The 21437-nt window shown below is 42.4% G+C and overlaps 1 protein-coding gene across 6 annotated transcripts in view; it reads right to left on the bottom strand.

Moving 5' to 3' along the window:
* The window catches only part of LOC101964356 (synaptic vesicle glycoprotein 2B), a 171432-nt gene that overhangs the window by 60917 nt on the left and 89078 nt on the right, over nucleotides 1-21437 (bottom strand). For 3 of the 6 annotated variants that reach the window (XM_005320110.5, XM_078051205.1, XM_078051204.1), the window contains exons 2-3: nucleotides 12817-12893; nucleotides 2871-3718 (exon numbers count right to left, since the gene is read on the bottom strand). In XM_005320110.5, the coding sequence (XP_005320167.1) occupies nucleotides 2871-3321 (451 nt within the window). In that variant the 5' untranslated portion in view covers nucleotides 3322-3718; nucleotides 12817-12893. The remainder of the gene's footprint in view (nucleotides 1-2870; nucleotides 3719-12816; nucleotides 12894-21437) is intronic. The other 3 variants (XM_040275278.2, XM_078051207.1, XM_078051206.1) reach the window with 1 other exon arrangement.

The raw sequence follows: 21437 nt of genomic DNA, 5'->3' as shown, positions 1-21437 counted from the left end.
AAGTCACTCTACTAAGAATTGACAGAGCAAGAATTCAAACCCAAGCAACTGGTCCAGCATCCACATTGACCCATTATTTGCCTGCAGCTATAATTCACTGCAAATGCTAGAAGGGAGAGCATTATAACACAAAGAAACTGACAGCTGTTTAGAAGGCATTAAGTTCTGATTGCTTTACCTGTGTTATCTCACTTAGTCTTCATTCCAAATGTATTATGACCCTTCCTTATTCCATAGATGGGAAAACTGAGAACCAGAGAAGTTATGATGTGTCCAGGGTCACTGGCTGATCAATGGCATAGCCAGTTACCAAACACTGGAGGTCAGAGTCCAGTACCCAAATCATTATGCACTGCACCACACTCTCTTTCTTGCAAGCAATCTGCAGTATCCCAGTAATCTGTACGTGCTTGATGACATGGAGAGGAGCTTGGGCATGGCATGGTCTTTTTCCCACAGAGCAAGTGTGAGAGCAAGGCAGTATGGTGTATCAGAATGAGCACAGACTGCAGTCATCCAGAGCTGGGGTCAAACTCCTGCTTGGCATTTACTGTCTGTGCAGTCTTAAATAAGACTCTTTGTATCTATTTCCTCACGTCTAATCCTCAAGGTGACTCTAAGTGTTGTGTGTGATGGCATGTGGAAATTCTGGTCTCGGAGGCTCTCAAATCATCTACCTCCCTGGATCCACTTACACATCTTTTGACTACAAAGAATTCAACAAGTGCACAGAAAGTCCATCCCTACTCAGGAGGACTGTCTACCCTCCTTGGGCCAAATCATAGCATCTTCTTAGCAAACACTATGGGCATAATTGCCCGTACATGGGCTCTCCAGTTCAGGACTGCATTTCTTCCACCACTAGCATTTGCCCTGGGAGCCAGCAGGAGCTGCAAACATACTATAGCCCTGTTACTGAGGTTTCCAGGCACCATGGTGCCGGAGAATCTGACAGGGCATGAAATCATTATTGGATCATTGCCAACTTGGAGTTGTAGGGACCTAGGTTTCAGGTGGCAATAATGTAAAAGAAATTAATGTCTTGGAAATGCTTACATCAGTTGACAATGGTTTGGTTTGGGTTTGGATTTTTGTTTGCTCTTTAAAAAAACTGTTGTAGGGCTGGGGTTGTGACTTGCTTTACATATATGGGGACTGAGTTCGAGCCTCAGTACCACAAAAATAAATAAAGGTATTGTGTCTTACAACTAAAAATAAATAAATAAATAAAACTGTTGTAGGCATTCATCCTTAATAACCTGCAACATTAAAGGCAGCTATCAGAATCTATTTATCTATCATATCATTTTTAAAACTTTTCAAATTTTGCTAGTGTTTAAAATCCCTGGTTGATACCCTTGCTTCTCAAGTCATTGCTTCTGTGTACATGTATTCAATCTCTTTTGGCTCCCTGAAGGTCACGTCTGACACAGTTCTAATTATTTTAAATTGCCTTTTTGTTAAACATGAATGTAAAAAATAATTTTAAAGCCTCCAGGATAATTCTTTATGAGAACTTTTACTTATTTTATGCCCAATCTTATTTATAGTGGCTCTAAATTAGTGACTGGCATACTACAACCCACAGACTAAATCTGGCCCACTGCCTGTATTTGTAAATAAAGTTTTATTGGAACACAGTCACATCGACTTGTTTACATTTTGCCTATTGATGTTTTTGTGCTATAGTGGCAGAGCTGAGTAGTTGTGACAGAGGCCATCTGGGCCTGCAAAATCTAAAATATTTACTATTCAGGTCTTTGAAGCAATGTTTGCCAACTCTTTCTCTAAAGCAAGGAGTAAGGTTCAGAATCACACAAGGTATTTTATAGCACTTATCCTTACAGTAATTAAATAATTCTCTGTTTGTGAGTGCCTGCTTGTCCTGTTATAAGTAAGTTCCTTTGAGAGACAATGGCTATTTTCTTCCCAGGGCCTAAGCACAGAAACTAGCACAATGTAGATGAAAAACTAATATCTATTAGTTGAGTGAATGAGTTACATTGTTAGATAGGTTTGAGCTCTTGAGGGTTATAAATATTCTTGGTTCTGAAAGAAAACCCAAGCCATAGAAACTTCTCAATATCAGCATATTTTCTGAAATCTAAATCTCATGGACTCTAAATGTAGAGCGTAGATATGTTTTTTCAGGACATTTGGTGATCAAGACAAACCCTTGTCATTATTATGATAAATCTCTTCTATACCACACCATTTGTGCCCACCCTGTCTTTAACCTCACAAAATTTTCTCTGAAGTTTGGCACTGCTGGTGCTAGCCTCATAATTAACTTGCAAAGCTGGTCCTCCATCTTTGGAATCCATCTGTGCTTCACAGCACGATGCCCAGCAGCCTTCAGGGGCTCTGCTGGTGTGCTCAGGCCCGTCACTCATCCCCAAGGCACATGGGCATTCAGCCACTAATACTCAGATACAAGAGAAACCAGGAGCAGATGCTTCTGGATTCTGGAAAGACACAGAAAGAAGGACTGAATGGAAGAGATTTCTGTCCTTCCACTTCCAAAATGTATTGTAATTTGGACATGAAATATGGTTAATATGAAGAGATAAATCTGACTCTCAGGGAGGCAACAAGACTTGAAAAACAAATTAAGAGCTCAGAAGTCTAACAGACCTGGATAGGAAACCAAGCCCTGGTACTTACTTGTTGTGTAAAGTTGAGCCAATGAATTGATTTCTCTGAGATAAAAATATTTTAATTGCAAAATGAGTATAAAATGACAACTTTGCAGGGACACTCTGGTATATTTTAAGGTGTCTACCTGTGACAGGCATTACATGTATTTTACTTTTTGCCTCTTCACATTTTTGAATGCACAAGAAGAATGATCTTTAGAAATTTCTACTTACCAAGCATTCCTTTCTTGGAACTGGATAGACACATGTCCTTCTCTGCACTGGGCAGGGCAAAACTGACCACAAACACCTCCACTCCATCAGCCATCAGGGCCAAACCCAAGACGAAAAAGAGGGTCCACTGGAAGCGCCCATGACCACACTCATCAATGATGGTCTCATACTGGTGGGCCAGCTGCTCCTCATCTTCCATTCTCTCAGCCATAAGATCTGCCTGGCCCCGAAGGCCATCTTCCCTGGAGGGCGCCATCTTGTTCTGCTTGGCCTTGATATCATCTGGATGGGGGATGCCCTGGTACTCGCCCTCATAGATCTCATCCTCCTCATCATGGCCCTCTGTAACATCACTCTGCGCATCTTCATCCGGGTTGGATTCATTGCCCCGGTAATAGCCATCACTGGGGGCATATCCCTCATAATTGTCCTGATACTTGTAGTTATCCATCTCTTCACTCTGGGGCTGACTAGTTATCTCTCAGCTATATTTCTTGGTCTGTGGTAGAGGTTTGGGCTGTTCCAAAAACCATCATCCGTGTGTAGGATTTAAATGTAGAATATGTTCATGTGTCTTCTTGAGTGAAAGTCACACCTATTTTCTTCCTCTTTGCTTCTCAAGACAACCAGATTTGTGCAAAGATTACCTAAGTGTTATTTTGTGTTCAGTGTCTGTTTGGAGGTCTTCAGAAAGTTGCAAGCTCTGGCCTGGTCTCCTTCAGTGACCCAGAGACAGGGGCTGGGAAGTGCTGATTAAAAATGGACCCAGCTGCTCTTCTTGACAAGGAGCAAGTAGATTTAGCAGCTTGCTTGCTAGACTGATTTGTTCTGCCACTGAAGGTTATGCCCTGAGAATAGAGAAAGAGAAGAATGTTATAGAAGGCTGAAGTTCTGACAAAATGCTCTCAGGATTAAACCAATATATTTAGTCATGCCAATGCTTCATGGGTAAGGTAGAGGAAATCTTGATTAAACATTTGAATTCGTATCAACTGAATGATGAGTGACTCAGTGAGACTGAGGAGGAGGGAGAAGAAACCAGGTCAGAGGCCCTTTGAAGCTCTGATTCACCCACGAAAGGGGTCAAATCTTATGCACGAATGAATCATGAAGTGGTCAAGGAATTTTTGGTACAAGATAATTTTGTGCCCCAGATTTCCTCTTTGAATGTAACAGGGCTTTATTAACAGAAGAAGTTTATTGCAGTTCAGTGTCTGTTACGAAAATGCCAGCTTTCCTAACTTTGTGAAGTGGCTGTATGAGGAAGGAAGGGAAGGAAGAAGGTGGGGAAGGAGAGAGAAAGAGAGGAGGGAGGGAGAGAGGAAGAAAGGAAGGAAGGAAAGAAAAGGAAAAGGGAGGAGAGGGAAGGAAGACAAGAAAGAAATCTAAATAGATAAATCCAGGACAGTTTTCCTGAGGCTCAACACTGTGGTTCAAAGACCACTCTGACCTAGTATTGGCTTCAATGGGAAAGAACAGGAAGGAGTGGTGAAGACCCAGAGCCTCCCTGCTTGGGTCTGAAACTGGTTGGGTGACCATTCATTCATCTTCCCAAGCCTCAATTTTCTCATCTGTAAAATGAGAATAACAATGGTACTTAACTCATAAGATTATACCCAAAGTGTCTAATCTGAATTAAGCCCTGATATTATTATTGTTGTTGTTTGCTAGTTCCAATTCTGGAAGCCAGGGGCCTGGTTTATATCACAGTTTCAATCCCTAGTTCCCACTGATGAGTTCTATACCCAACACACTGACATCCTGCCCTAAATTACCTTCCTAGAATCTCAAGTCTCACAAGGTTTGGAGTCACCATTTAATGATACCTACCCTGTAGCAGGAAATGTGCTAAATGTGTCACATCCTTTATCTGAAATTCTCAGAACATGGAAGGAAAGAAGGAAGGAAGGAAGGAAGGAAGGAAGGAAGGAAGGAAGGAAGGAAGGAAGGAAGGAAGGAAGGGAGGGAGGGAGGGAGGGAGGGAGGGAGGGAGGAAGGAAGGAAAGAAGGAAGGAAGGAAGGGAGGAAGGAAGATCTTCCACTTACAGAGGGTTAGTAACGTGGGTTAGTAATGTGACAAGGCCACAGAGCTAGGATCAACACAAGGTCCACTGGTCCCAAAGCCAGTTCCTTCCAGGCCCTTGTGCTTCCTAATAGTGCTCTGAGAGACTGTCACTTTACATCACCTGGGAACTTTAAAACTACAAATTCCCAGACCTTGTAAAAGGCTCAGAGCTCTGGTTTGCACACAACTCCCCAAGTGGCTCTGCTCCACCTCACTGAGCACTTCTCAGGGGCAGAGGCTGCCCCGCTCCTTCCCTCACTCCCTCCCTCACTGCACTCCAACTGTGCCAAAATGCCGGACCTCCAGAGGGACAAATGCTCAGGTCTCTGCATACCAGGGCTGCCAGAAACTCACTCCCCAGCCCAACCTACCTGCTAAAAAGTACATCTGCCATCAACTCTTACAGTCCTCGTTATCACACCTGAGATTTACTGTACTTTCCCCAGGCTCAGCAGATGTCACCTCACAATGGGTTGGACAGGCTTGTCCTCCTGCTGCCCACAGCCCATCCCTGGGTCTTCTGCCCCACATCTGCCACCTGGCTCTCCTAGTCCTCAGCAGTGGACAGACTCCAGCTCTGGAAATCATCTGACCCCAACAATACAATGCATTTCCTTCTAGGAGAAGCCAGAGAGCAGCCTTTCTCAGATGTGGGCCAGAACCACAGGGTACCAGTGAGAGGCTCATTAATTATGCAAATCCGAGGACTCCTCCCCAAAGACAGGAGTGCAGACTCAAAGACACAAAGTGCAGGAGGCCTGGAAATCTGTGTTTTCCATGAGCACCACAGGGAATCCAGGGGACTGCACTTCCAAAGTGCTATGGGAGCCCGCAAGAAATATTTACTAACCACCCTTCCAGGCTTTTTATCATTCCCAGTAAATAAATTTATATTAGACCATGCTGGCCTGAACTTGTCAGATTAATATTCTAAATCTGTTTTTATTACATGCATTTAGGGACCACAGGAGAAATATAAATCACATGTAAAAAGCATGAGAATTTGCAGAGTGCTACAAAAACGGGAAAGGAATGCCAACTGCCTGAGATCTGGTGTGTTATTTCCATTCTGGAGGCCCTGCAAAAGTGTCATGAGCCAGAAATGATGGATTTGTGATTTCAAAAGCACATGTGGGAAATACCACTTTGGGCAAAGATTCTGGGACTCGCCTATGGAAAGAAGCAGATCCTTGTCAACACGAATCCCACTTGCCTGATGCAGTTTTAAATGCCGTAGAATAAAGGGGCTTCACAGTCAAACATTCTTATTATTTTTTTAATCTATTTAATTGAGAAATGCCAAGTTGTTTATTTGATTGTTTGTTGGCAGCAGTACAATTTCTAGAGAATGCAGCAATTAATTATTTGCAATATTGTTGATTAAATTGTATTCCTCCAAAAAGGTATGTTGAAGCCTTAGCCCCCAGGATCTCAGAATGTGATCTCATTAGGAACAGGGTCTTTATAGGGGGTGATCAAGTTAAGATGAGATCATTAGGGTGGTCCTAATCCAATATGAGGATTGGTCCTAACCCAAAGGGGAAACTTGGATGTACAGACAGATGTGCACAAGGAGGAGGTGATATGGAAACCCAGGGAGAGTACCATCTATAAGACAAAAAATGCCTGAAGCTACCAGCAGCTGAGAGCCAGGCCTGGAAAAGATTGTCCAGCACAGTCTTCAGAAGGAGCTGACCAGCTGACAACTTCATTTTGAACTGTAAGCCTCCAGAACTGGTCAACAACAGATTTTTATTTAGTCACTCAAATTTGTACTATTTGTTTCAGCAGCCTCAAGAAGCTAATACATTCAACAAACCTCGAGTTTATCAGCTAACTAGCCATGATAAAACAATCACAAGAGCAATTGTTAACTGACCACTAAAGTGAGTGTGTTACAAGCACATTTATTGATTCTCAGAGTGAATAGCAAAACGAGATTATTTTCTCCATTTTGCAAATGGGGAAACTGAGGCCTAGGAGTATTAAGAATGGGCCCAAATCAATACAGTCAATATCAGGGCTTGGATCTAAAAACGTGTTCCAACAGGAAGTGAAGGATGATTTAGGAAGGACTATCAGGGACTTGACTAACCAAGATAAGTCAAGGTCACAGACTGAGCTGACAGAAGAGCTAAGCTGAATTTCTGACTCCCCCATTAGGGTTTGCTTGCTCATCCTCAACAAACATTTCCCAGAATGCTAACTTAAATCATTATAGTAAATATGGAATGAGATCCCCATTCTCAGGAGGTCTACCTTTTATGAGAAAATCAGATTAAAACAACACAAAGCATAATGCAGTACTAAAACTTATAACCTTAACTATTAATAATATTATCATGTTTCCTTTATTGAGTGTTTGCCTTGTGTCTTTGTGGCAGGTGCTGTGCTCAGTTTACCATGTGCTTTGTTCTTCTCACCCTTTGAGGCAGGACTATTCTTATCCCACTTTGCAGAAGACATGATGGAGGCTGAAGAAGTTAGAGAGGTGACCCAGGGTCACGGATAGATAGTAAGTTCTCCAAGGGGTTTCAGAGGACCAAGGGACCACTACGTGCTGGATCTTTTGAGATGGCATCGTGAAAGTAAAGGGGCACCCAAGGGCAGCAAAGGGCTCAGAGAACCCAACAACAGAGAAGAGCGTATCACAGGCTGCAGAGTGAAGATAGGCAAAGGCACGGAGATACCAAAGGCTTTGCTTGTTTGGGCAGTGATGAAGAGGCCAGTTGGCCTACAGCAAATGATCCAAGAAGGGGACAGATGGGAGACTGATGAAGAAGTATGTAGAGGTTGACTGAGTGCCCTGCTCAGGAGGGGGATTTTCTTTGAGCAAGGGATTATTAAAGTGAGCATAGCATTGTGTGCAAAGCAGGAGTCTAGAAAGATCTTTCTGCTGAGAGTGTGTCTTGGTCTTGAACAGAAAACCTGGAGACAGTGAAACCAGAGAGAAGCTTGTGTGTGTGTGTGTGTGTGTGTGTGTGTGTGTGTGTGTACGCACGTGCATGCATGTGCACATACACGTCAGCATGTGTCTGTGTGGTTTTGGTAACAGTTCAGAAATGAGTAAGGCCTGGAAAAAGATGTTGCCCATGGGGATGGGAGGAAAGACAAATGGGAAGCAAGTTGGACATTTCCCAGTATCGGGAATTGTGTAAAGGAGAAGGCCAAGGACTGGAACCATGGTAACTCCAAGCAGCTGAATTCTGGACAGAAAAATCTTTCCGGCACCCTATAATTTCTGTGTAAAATCAAGACAAATAAAAGTCTTTTTGCAGACTGATCTGCCCTTTTACTATGGTGGGGGAATAGGTGACAAAGATCCTGATGTCAGAGGGCCCCAGGTTCAAATCTTGCCCTCATACTACCTGTGTACAAGCACTTAACCACTTGCTGCCTCAGTTTCCTCACCTGTAAGATGGTTATAAGACAGAACCTATGTCATAGAGGATTGTAAGGAAAGCGATCTCTGTTTGAGCCCAGTATCACTCCAGAGAAGAACAAACCAACATTTAGTAACTAATGAAAACCACTTCTCAAAAATGTCCTAGTGCTAATCTCTTAAATGTCTTCCTTTATCTCTTACAAATCTATTTACTTCTGCATCAATGCTGCTTGATTCAGAATTACTATGCAGTGAACACTTGTCCATAATTAAATATCATAGAGAACACAGCTAAAATATAACCAAGCAATGTAATGCTTCCCCAAATCTATTCTGTACAACATTTGGCCTTGAATATGCTCATTTAAGAGAAAAAAAAAGAGCAAATAAATTTGGGAAACATTACATCTTTTATTCACTGTTCTCTTTTGGCAATTCACAATGAGCACCATATTATATGCTGTGAGAAGACCTCAACAAAAACCGATTTAATACTATAATGACATACTTCTGCACACACATTAGAATAGCCATAATCAACGGGCAGACAATAACAAGTGTTGGCTAGAATGTGATGAACTGCAGCCCTTGAAAGTGATGATCAGAGCATAAAATGGTCCTGCCACTTTAGAAGACAGCTTGGCAAGTTCTCAAAATGTTAAACATGCACTTAACAAACAACCCAGCAATTCCATCCTAAGCACCTACCCTAGAAAAACAGAAACATATGTCCACATAAACACTTGCACATGAAAGTTAATAGCTACATCACTGAAAATAGCCACAAACTGAGAATAATACAAATGCACCAATTAGACGTGGTCTATCTATACATTGGAATATAAATTGGCCACAAAAAGGAACAAATTACTAATACAGACCACAACTTGGATGGATATTATGCTAACCACAGAAGACTGCACCTTATATGATTCTATTTATAAGAAATGTCCAGCAAAAAACAAATACATAACAGAGAAAATGGATTAGTGCCACTGGTGGGAATGGGTTTGACTATCAATAAAACCTGGAATTGGAAAAGGTGGGGAGTGATGGGAATTTTCTAACATTAGATTACAGTGATGACTTTACAACTCAATACACGCACTAAAAATCATTTCATCGTGCATCTGGAATGAGTGGACTTTGTGGTACTTAAGTGACACCTTAATAAAGCTGCTGCCACACCACTACCACCATCCAAAAAAAAAAATCTATTTGCTGGTGGAAATTACATTTTCTTGCAATCATGAACTTCTTTTTCCTTGGCAACTTTGTCACACTCCATGAAGAGAGAGGTTGCTCTATGTAGGTAAGTACTGTTTTTGCACCTAGAGCCTATGCTATATTCATCCCAGGATGCTGATGGATGTTCTGCCTTGAGAGCCCATGTGGCAACATCCTGGGCCATGAGCTTTCTATTGAAAAAGAGAATGAGGGAGCAGAGCCTGGTCATGTCCTGGTGGGTCACAGCTAGGGAGAGGGTTGATGCTGAAGCTTTCAACAGATTCAGTCACATCTTGGTGGAATATCAAGGGCCCAGAATTGCTGTGAACAATAACAGAAGATGGTCCCCTTAGCAAAGCCCCCTTCTATAGCACCCACTCCAGAGGGATAGGCACACTTGTCCTTGGCAAGAGTCAGTAGCAGCTGTGGCTTCAGCTGCTACTGATCTTGAGAGATTTCATCTTTAGTGAATCAGGGCTGAAGAAGAAAATAGTGGGTACCCTGTGCTTCAGAGGTGACCAGGCACCCTTCTGTGCTCCTGAAGCAATTTGGTAGGGATTTGTGGGATAAAGACTGAGAAAAAGTTGAGGCCCTCCCTGTAATCTATTTTACATGAACAAGAAAGAGGCAAGTCAACAAACTCAGATTAACAAGATGATCATAGGTGCCAGTTAGCTTAGGAGACACCACACTTAGGAACTCAAGACTCGCTGCCCCAACTATGGCATTTAATAAAACAGTAGAAGCAAGAAGTTCTCCCTTTTGCTGACTTTCTCTTTACTGCTCTCCCTTGAAACAAGTCAAACCTTCCTGAAAAGTAGGTCATAAAATCTTTGTTCCTTAGGTGCCTGCCTTATACCTCAAACAAAGGGACATCCTTATATCTGAAGACAGAAGGACACAGAAGAATCTGAACAAATGAGCCTCTGTTGAGTTGCTTCCAGTGATTACCACTGGATCACACTCTTCCATCCTCCAATCCCGCTTCTGCACAACTGTCCACAGAAATACGCAGATCTCCCCATTTCTTTGGGTATTCATTTCTCGAGGTGCCCATGTCATACAAAATGCATATGCTCTTCTCTGTTTAATGTCTTATTTTAGGGTATCCCATTCACAAACCTAGCAATGGGTGAGAAATTTCTTCCCTTATATCACCTCTTACTTTAGTTTCCCTTTTAAGAAATCATGCCAATATTGAGTACTCAAAGAGAGCAGGAGATAAAAGAAATACCTCTGCACCCTGGACAGAGGACATAAACTACAGTCCCAGAATTTCCATCAAGTTGCTGAGGGACCCTGAATGAGTCACACAATTTCTGAGGCCACTACCCCTTACTGCTCAAGTGAAGACTGTACTGGATGATTTTTATTTATTTATTTATTTAAAGCTGTAGATGGACGGCATGCCTTTATTTTGTTCACTTTTATGTGGTGCCTCGGATCGAACTCAGTGCCACACACATGCTAGGCAAGTGCTCTGCCCGTGAGCTACAGCCCCAGCTCCTGTGCTGGATGATTTCTAAGGCCCTTTCTAGCAATCTAAGTCAATATTTTCTGATAAGTATTTATTATTTTTTAAATTAATTTTTTAATTTATATATGACAGTGGAATGCATTACAATTCTTCTTACACATATAGAGCACAATTTTTCATCTCTGGTTGTATATAAAGTATACTCATACTAATTCATGTCTTCATACATGTACTTTGGATAATAATGTCCATTACATTCCACCATCATTTCTAACCCCATTCCCCCTCCCTTTCCCTTCCATGCCTCTGCCCTATCTAGAATTTGTTTTATTCCTCCCATGCTCCCCTTCTCTATCCCACCATGAATCAGCCTCCTTATATCAGAGAAAAAATTCGACATTTGGTTATTTGAGATTGGTTAACTTCACTTAGCAATATCTTTTTCTGATGTATCTATAAAAATTCTTTGAACCATCTATTAAATATAGTATAACATAATTATTCTCATTTTAATATCTAAGATATTGACTCTGGAATTAAGAGCAACATTTACAAACCAAATAACCATTTTTTAAACTAATTTTATGGCTTTTTAATTCTCAAACATTTAGAACTACAATGGGTCCCAAGGCATTGTGTATGACTCTTTTTTTTTTAACCACATTATACTGTTTATGTGTCTATCTGTGCCAGCAGATTGTGAGCAAGTTCAGGATAGACAAAGCCCTGAATTTTACTTATTATTGAATCTCCAACACCAAATGCAAAGTCTTGAAAATAGAAGGTTCTTGAAAATGTTTGCTGAATGAAGGAAGATGATAGTTATTCAGTGCCTAACTGAAAGCAAGTCAAAAGCACCCCATGAGTCATGTTTCTGGATAGGTTACATCAACCTGAGGACTGAAAATACCAGGACTTAACTGGCTTCTAATGGGAGACAGTTCTTTGAGGCACCATCAATCGCTATAGGTTTTGCCCCACTTAGAACCATACGGGTTCATTAGTCTGACATGGGAAGCACTTTTCTGAGCTAGTATGTTAGAATAGAAAGCTAGTTCCCAAGGTATGAGAAACAATTGATTATTAAACAAGAACTAAACCTTGTGTTTGGTTGACTGGTTGGTTGGTGGAAAATAAAATACATTAATCTAAATCCTTCAAAGTAATACCAGCTTTAGTTTGAATTTTCAGAATGGTTCTTAGTTTTAAAATACAAAAAAAAATGATAAGACAACAACTTATGGAGAAATGTATTAATCATAGCATTATTTCTAACACTAAACCTTGAAAACAACCCATATGTTAGACAACAGGGACTGAGTATATAAATCATGATGTATTTACACAGTTAAGTATTATGGTAATGTAACAATTGTGATTTTGATTAACTTTTTTAGGGGGGAAAATTGTCAACTGCAATGCCAGGTGAACTTGCTAGGTAAGTGATATATCCATGTCATTATACCAATAATATCCATGCTATTATATAACATATAAATGTGTATTTTGTTTATGCAAGAATTTCTGGGCAGGATGATCTAAAATGTTGGTGCTTTACTCCCTACAAAGCCAATTTTCTCCTTCTCTGCCCCTCTGTATTTAAAGTCTGGTCATGTTTTTCCAGTGCATGATCCTCAAACCCCCTTCAGGAGAATCAACTTGCTGCTATGTCACTCTGACCCCTGGACCCCATCCTAACCTTGCTGAGACAGAAGGACAGAACTCTGCTTTACTAGCAACCTCTCCAGATTATTCACTTAAAGTCAAGCATCACTAACCCAAGTTCTCTTACCTCAGGAAACAGTCCTTTCTTTGTGACTCACAGGCAAGGCCACAGCTTCCAATAGGTAAGTCCTTTCAGGAGTTGAGCTAGAGGGAAAGAAGAAAGGGGTTGATGTTTTGACTTCCAGAGATGCCCGACCACTAGAGGAACTCAGCCTGTAGGCAGATTTGCAGCCTACAGGAACTCAGAGGACGACAGATCACATAGAGGAAAAGAGGTTGAGCTCCCTGAGAAGAGACAGCACCTGCCCCTCTTGCAGGCAGCACTCTGGATGTGGAATTGCTGTGGGATGTCTGTGGAGGCTATTTTCCCTGTAAGCCTGGAATCAGCCGTAAGAGCCCTTACCCATAGCACATCCTGTCAGCAGGATCAAGAGACCTTGAGTAGAAGTGTCTTTGGTTCATTCAAAGCAGAACTGCCAGCAGATATCAGAAAGTTGCCCCTGAAGGCAGAATCAAGCAGCAGAAAGATGGAGGAGAGGAGATCCATTGTAGCGACAGCCATGGACCAAGGAGCCAGGCACCTGACTGTTCAGGTGACTATTTCAGTAAGTGGTCTCCCAGAATGGGGAGGGAAGTCGGTTCTAAGGGACCAATTTGGAACATCTTGCCAATCCTACTTTGATTTGATTTCATCAAGAAAGAAATCTTAGTGATATTTTTTGCCTTGGAGTGAGAGTTGTAAAGTAAACTCTTGCCCATTGCAAACAGACAGACAGACAAGCTCTGTCATTTATAAACTGAATCACAATTGCAGTGGGTTGTTGAAGCTTCTGTTTCATGTGCAAAATGAGAATATAGGTTCTTGGCAATTGAGTTGTTATGAGAATTAAATGAATTAATATTTTCAAAAAGCTTGGTTCAGTGCCTATCACCAAGAAAGAGCTCCATGAAAATAGCTTTTATTTTATAAATACACACATAGAGATCGGCCTTTCTGTGTATTCACTATATCCTGCAGCAATGCACACCAGGGCCAAAAGGATAGCAAGAGCCTTAACTTCACCCTACAGGCAAATCTTCAGCCTTTTCAAGAGAGACCCCTCCCCCAAATTTCCCCCACACTCTGCTGGAGCAGACCCCTGACTCTCCACCCCACCTCCGTGAGGATCCTAACCACTGATATTTGTTCCCAACTGGCTGATTCTGAAGGTGAATATTTACCAAAGCAAAGATGTTACCTTTTATGGTACCTGACATGATTCAAAAGGTATTCAAACATATCATTAAATAACATCAAATCACATAGAGGAAAAGAGGATCCATGTTCAACGTTCTTTTAATGCCTTTTAATTTAATAGAAGAGTCTCTTAGGGGCCAGCTCAGCTCTCCCACCTCCTAGCTAATTTGCCAACTGTCCTTTTTAATGAAATGAAAAAAAAAACCTGGAATTCAGAAGAGTTAAAGATGTAACATGGTATTGTTTTCATTGTATTTGCTTTTGTAGATACCCTGTATTTACAGAACTAATACAGTTTCTTTCCTAAATAAATACATAAGTTAAGAAAAGTGACTTGATATTTTTTAAAGTAAGTAACTAAGAAGAATAGAGGTGATAGATGATCCTTGCCAGAGAGAAGTTTTCAAATACCACCCAGATAGGAAATGCTGCCTTTGAGGTGGAGAAAGTAGTATTTTCTGAGCTGAATAATTGAAGTTGATCACTGAGTTGCAACTTCACAATGCTAGAAAATAGATACTTTTACTTTTCTGTTCCAGATATGAGATAACTAAGGTTCAGAAGGGTTATGTCATTTGCCAAGGTTACGCTGCCAGTAAATGCAGGAGTCAGGATTCAAACTCTCCCAGACACACCCTTATTACATCTCCTGCTGCTAGACGATGCCTCTTGGAAACCAACAACAACAGCTGCAGGGAACACTAAATGTACACAGGACCCTATCAGCAGCCCCCAGGAGGGCCTGTGGGCCAGACACTCCACCCTCACACCCTGGGGATCTTGGCCTCCTCCCTTCTCTACCAGAGAGATCCTTAACAATTCCACTTCACCATCTAACCAAGTACACCTGGCCAAGAGCTTTTACTGTAAACAACAACTGAACACATCCCTGTAAAAATCACTTAAGAAAACTCTAAGATGGATAGAATTATACAACGAATCTCAGCAAACTTGGGTAACATCAAATTATCTTATGAAGGGGTCACTGAGTCCAGCAAGAGCCAGGAGGGGCTTTGGGAGGATGACTGCAGCCACACATAGAAGAGACACACTCAGAGCCAGGTTGGGAAGGGCTTGAATGACCTCAGAGGGCGTCAGCTAATTGACACTTGGGGGCTTAAGGAGTGAGACCAGCACAGGTTCAATCAGAGGGAAAAAGATGACAAGTTTGGGGTGAGGGAGGAGGACATTGTTTCCGTGTCTATTTTTCCTGAGAAGCAATATTTCTTTTTGGAAGAAAAGTAAGAGCTGTTAAAATGAAACCCTCTTCTGCTGTACAGCCACCTGGAGGCTCATCAGACCCACCACAGCATTTATAGGTAGGTCATATTTCCAGTGGCCTACCAGAGCAAAGAGATATTATAACCCGCTGGGCATTTCAGACACATTTTTTTTCTTCCCAAAATAGAGATGATTCAAAAACAATTCTCCATGTAGAAAGCCTGCCTCAAATATAAGGAACAAATAGTTTAAACCACTAAGCCAATAATAGAATTGAGTCTGACCTTTAAGACCTCCATGACCATCAACATCAAATGAACCCTCAGAAAATAGAGTATTGACAATCCCCTTCTTATGTGGCTGGCAGATTTTGTTTTCTGATCTTAATAACGTCTAAATTCTGACACTATACCAAAGAAGTAAGGTCTGGAGACAAGCCCCCGGCTCCATTCCAGCAGCACTGCCATGCAGGGGAGAGGCATGGTGTATGCCTCTCCCCTGCATTTCCCCAAGGCGGTCAGCCCCCTCCACACAGCCTGGCTAAATCCCTTAGTGGCTTCTCCAGATCTTCAAATCACTGACCTTGATTTGACCTAGAAGGACCCTGTGGTCGTGAGCTTTTTATCACTGTGACCAAAATACCTTACAAGAACAATTTAGAAAAAGCAAAAGTTTATTTTGGTTCATGGTCTCAGAGGTCTCCGTTCATGGTGTCAGTGGTGACTCCAATGCTCCAGGCCTGAGACAAGGCAGAGCATCGTGGTGGAAGGGGTTGGCAAAGGGAAGCTGCTCGGGACATAATGGAGCAGAGAGAAAGCAGGCAGGAAAGGGTCATAGGGAAGGTGAACCCTTCCAGAGCACAACCCCAGTAACCCATCTCCTCAGCCACGCCCTACCTGCCCTCAGTTACCATCCAGTCAATCCATTCACACTAGATGGCATGATTAGGTTATAGCTCTCACAATCCAATCATTTTACCTCTACATATTCCTGCAGTAACAGGAGCTTTGGGAGGATATCTCATGTCCAAACCATGGTAGACCCTCACTGAACAATGCACTCCAGTTGGCTTCCGTTTCTCCCTTTCAGACCCTCACTGAACAATGCACTCCATGGCTTCTGTTTCTCCCTTTCTGGTATCCCCCCCAAGGGAGTGATCTCCTCATGCTTCACCACTGCCATGGTTCACCTATCTGTCAATACTTTAGGGGAGTTAATGTAGGTCCTGGCACCCAGTAGGAATATAACATAAGATATTCTCTATCATTGGCTCATTAGAACCTTTGGAAGCCTACTCCAAAAAGTAAAAATACAGAGATGACATTAAACTTAGCAGATTTATTGTCCCAAAATAGGGCACTGGTTGCAAATTTGAACCTCAAACGACTTAAGAAACTTTGTATATACAGATCTATGGGTTATTGAGAAGGAGCCTGGGAAAGTAGAATATATAAAAAGAGGATTTAGGACTATTTCCCACACACCCCGAATGCAAGTCTGAGAGGACCTTTTCTTCATGTCTTGATTCGCGTCTGCTCTAATCTTGGCCTTTATGACTTTTTTTCTTTCTTAAAACTAACCTGCCCTTTACTACATTCTTACTTTGCCATCACCCAACCCACGGAAAAGCTCCATCCTCTAGAATTGCCTGTAGTCAGTACCCTGGCCTGTTGACTTACCTCTCCCTGCACAGTCAGGGTCTCCCAGTGTCTGCTGCCCAGCTCTGGCCATACATGCTCAACCTGCAGCTCTCCCAGCCTCTGAAAACCTCCCCACATTTCTCAGTGGGGGAAATAAACATAGAGACTTCCTAGGTTATCTTGGGGTCCCAGGTCTTTCCCTGAAATAATCATTTTTAACACACCCCCAGGGCATACCATTCCATCTCCATCTCTTCTTAATCATCTTGCGACTGCTCAGTTGCTGACACACACTCCCCCTCCAGTGCAGTACTTCTCTGTAATTAGTCCCTCCTCCTCTTCATCTTCACCCCTAATTCAGCCTTGGCAATATATAAACTTTGTAATTAGGAAGGGCTAAAATCTTGCCAGGAATGCAAACATATTTAGTGCTAGAGCCTAGCATTTTGTGCCATTCTGGGATCTACTCCAAATCCTAGAGGAACAGACAAGGGGAAAGAAATGAGCCTATAGTCCATGTGAGGGGCTTTGTCCCAATGGCATCTAATCCCCAAAGACCTGAGAGGGGCTTAGGTAACAGAGCTCAGAGAGTCAAGGGATTTGTCCAAGGTAGCAAACCTGGAAAGGGGCAGAACCAGACCCAACCAAGATTGTCGCATCCGCTGTGATCTTGGGGCTTCCCCACGTGATCACAGACTATCACAAATGATTTCAGACTGGCACCTGATGGGCTCAGCTAACTGGGTGACAGAATTCCTCAACATGGCTCTCTCCACTGTTGGGTTTTCCTGTTCAAAAAACTCCTACATATTTGGCAAGGAAAAAAAAATTCCAATGATGTCAACATTTCTGAACAACTCTGAGAAAGCCACCAAAAGCCATCCTGCCAGGCACTCACTTGTGCAGCCACTGCTAGGTTGTAAGCAACTTACGGACAGGGTACATCTCTTAGTCATCTTTGTCTCCCATGTGGCACTGATGGTCCCACAATAAATGGGGTATTACAGAAGAAAAATAGAGAGAAAATTGGACTCTTGTGCAACTGGATCCCCAAGCAGAAACCCAGAGTCCATTAGGGCATCCTTTAAACTATCCTTGGATACTGAAACAATAATGCTGTGTCCTGGAATCCCAAGGGAGCAGGAAAAGGAGATGAGAGAGAGAGAGAGCCAGAGAGAAGAGAGAGAGAGAGAGAGAGAGAGAGAGAGAGAGAGAGAGATCCACCAAGCTGGGTGACAAAATCATTTTTTACAAAGTGAGTCTTCATTGCCCTCCTATTCTTAAATCTCCTTGTTATATAAAAGGTTGTCTTACACAAGGAGAGAAAAAGATACATTTTGAGAAGACCTGGCAGGAATATTTTTGTAGGCCCCTCAACAGTTACTAGAATCATCAGAGAAACAGATGGTACATTACTGCAACATGCGGCACAAAGGACAATTCCTACATCAGGCATCATCGGGGTCCACCCCCAGAGCTGCCTGCTGCTGTCATCAGGAGCCTTGAAACCAAATACACGATGTCTTTCTGCGTTCCATGAGTACGAGACTGTCATTAGCAAAATGATCTTTAGCAACTTTCACCTCTGAAATCAACTAACAACTTGTTGTTTTCTTTTCCAAGGGAAAAGAAGACACTTTCCTCTTCCTCCTAAAATGCACAGTGATGACTCCCCCTGGAAATATAAGGAAGAAAGAAGTGATTTGCAAGCTGTTGTGCATATAAATAGAAATATAGATAACATGAGCTTTGCAAAATGGGGAGGACTTAGTGGTCTCTCCTGGGGAATTTGGAACCAGCTGCTCAAACACCAGTGTATTTCTACTACATGGAAAAAGTTCCAGCTGCTTTCGCTGGGCCAGAGATCTGGGCAGTTGTGGGTATTGATATGATGCAGGAAGCACTGGCATCTTGAAAGATGGAGGAAATAACAGAGCAGAGAGGTCTCTATGGCTTCTCCTGCCCCTCTCTCCCCTGATGAGGGCCACAGAAACTAGAATTCCCCTTGCCCCTTCTTCCAAAAACAGTCCACTCTCTCATTTCCCTCTCTTCTCAAGACCCCATATGACAGGTGTCTTTCTCTATACCTGGAGGGAAGGAATGTCACACAATGATGCCCAGAAGAAACTGAACCAACCATTGCCAAGACCCTGTCCATCTGAGCTCACTGTCATTAGATTATAACCTTTTATCTTCCAATCACACTGTGCACAATCGATCCATAAAAATATGCAGATCTCCCTCCTCCATCTTTGGGCCTTCATTTCTTAAGACTCCTGGATCACATAATGAAGGGAAAGCAAGGAAAGAGGGACGGGCGATCGAGAAATGAAAGATGGAGACCAGGCAGAGATCCACACGAGAATTTATTTGTCAAAGCTGACAAATAAAGGCCATCTCTCTATAGGAGAGAGAGACCCCCAAGATGTTAGGGTGTTGAGCTTTTGTGGGGTAGGGGTTTGGAGTTGTATTTGTGGTGCTATGGGATAGGGTGGGGGTGCTTGCATCAGAGCTGGGTGAGTGGGGAACAGCATGGGATTGGCTTAGGTAGATGGCACCATGGGGCTTTCCAGAGCAAAGGGGTCATGTCCTTCTGGGATTGGCTTATGGTACCATGGGGTAGGTCACTAATGGGGATGGGAAGTGTTCAGGTAAGAGGAAGTACAGGAAAGTGAAACTTATCTCATAAGATGGTGGTTTACATTTAAGATAGCTGCTGGGATGTTAAATCAATACCCTATCCATAAGACTTTATGTTAACATAACTTTATTGTATGCTTTTCTCTGGCTAATCTGACTTTTGTTATAGGGGTTTCAGCTATGAACCTCACAATGGGTGAGGAAAAGAAATTACATTTTCTTCCCTACAATATTAAACTGTTCAAACAGACTAGCTCCTGAGCTAGCTCTTTGCTCTTGACACTGGATGCCTTCCACAGAGGTAGACTTCAGTCTCACCTTTTTAAATAAAATCCTACAGCTTTATAGAAAACTACTCATCATTGAATTCCCCCCCACCCTCTCTCTCTCTCTCGTACTGGGGATTGAACCCAGGGTGTTCTACCACTAAGCTACATCTCTGGCCCTTTTTATTTTATTTTGAGATAAGTTCTAAGTTGCCCAGGCTGACTGGCCTCAAACCTTTGATCCTCCTGTCGCAGCCTCACTGAGATTACAAGGTGAACACCACTGTGCCAGACTTAATTCCACATCTTCTATTTAGTTATCAGCTTGCCCTTGCTCTTGACCAATATGCTCCCTTCTCACTCTCTCAGTCCTCTCTGTAATGTGCACATCCCCAGGACTGGATCACAATCTGCCCTCCCATTTGGTATGATGAGTCCAAAGAGGGACCCTAACATCTGAACATCAGCCTATCAACCTTCTAAATGAATTAGAAGACCCATTTCTCCTCCTCTGAACACTGCTGACTTTGAGTATGCTTTTGCTGCTATAGAATATATTCAAGCCAAGAAGAAAGAAACCAGGATTAAGACTCTAACATTTATATCCTTATAAGCACATCAGCCAACAAACCAGAAGACAAGGGATTGCCCCTTAGATAGGCATGAGCCACCCATCTACATGAACAGACTCAAATATTTTTCTGACCATTAGCTTCATAGGCGTGGCCCATGATGTCCCCTAATGGATGGCTCTTCTTGAATTCCAAGCAAACAAACAAGTTTTCATGATTCTAATCCAAAGAAATTCCTGCAGGGGTTTCTAACTTTTACAGAACTGAATTTGAAAACAGTATCCTCAGCTGGGGCTTTGAAGAGCAGTCCCCTGGGTGTTATCCATGTAAGAGAATGCCATATGCACAGTGGTATGCATGGAGAACTTTCCAGAAAGCAAAAATCCTCAGCAAAACATTAATAGTAATTAGCTCCAAGAAAGGAGCTATGTTCAGGATGCTAGATCAAAAAAACACTTTCTAGAAGAAAAGGAGGAAAAGGAGAAGGGAGAGTAGTGGAAGGGAAGAGCTCAGTGACATCTTTATGAAGCACAGTGAGCTGGTCATCGTTGAGCATTGGTCACCTTAGAAAACAACTTGAGCCTCCAGACCCACCAGGGTCTGAATTCAAGGGCAGATCTCCTGAAAGTCACTCAGCACCTCTTAAACTCAGTATTCCCTTCTGTAAAAAAAATAGCTCAGATGATGAGAATCAAAAGAAAGGAAATTGATACATAAATCAGCACTGGTGGACATATGTAAATCACAATAAATATTACCTACTGTCAACACATCACATATGTGGGTTGATTTTTTTCATCCAGACTATAAGGAGCATAGGCCATAGACATGCTGGGGCATGCTGGGGCATGCTGGGACTCATTAAGTTGGTGGCCATAAGGAACAGCAGCCATTGAACTGCTTAGTCATGTCTGCTTGCAATTCATAAAGAGCTGTGAGGGGCACCAGCCATAAGCACGCTTAGCAATGATTGGTTACAATTGATAGGGAGCACAGCTCCATGGACATGTGCAAAGAACATGCCCAGCTGCAATTACATCACCTCACTGGACATAACCAATAGACATTGATTTTCACTGTAACCAATCACCAATGTGCACCACCGACTTGTA

Source organism: Ictidomys tridecemlineatus, chromosome 5 (genome assembly GCF_052094955.1).
Source record: "Ictidomys tridecemlineatus isolate mIctTri1 chromosome 5, mIctTri1.hap1, whole genome shotgun sequence".
NCBI lineage: Eukaryota > Metazoa > Chordata > Mammalia > Rodentia > Sciuridae > Ictidomys > Ictidomys tridecemlineatus.
Note: the sequence above shows the minus strand (reverse complement) of the source record. Positions and strands in the feature narration are given on the sequence as shown.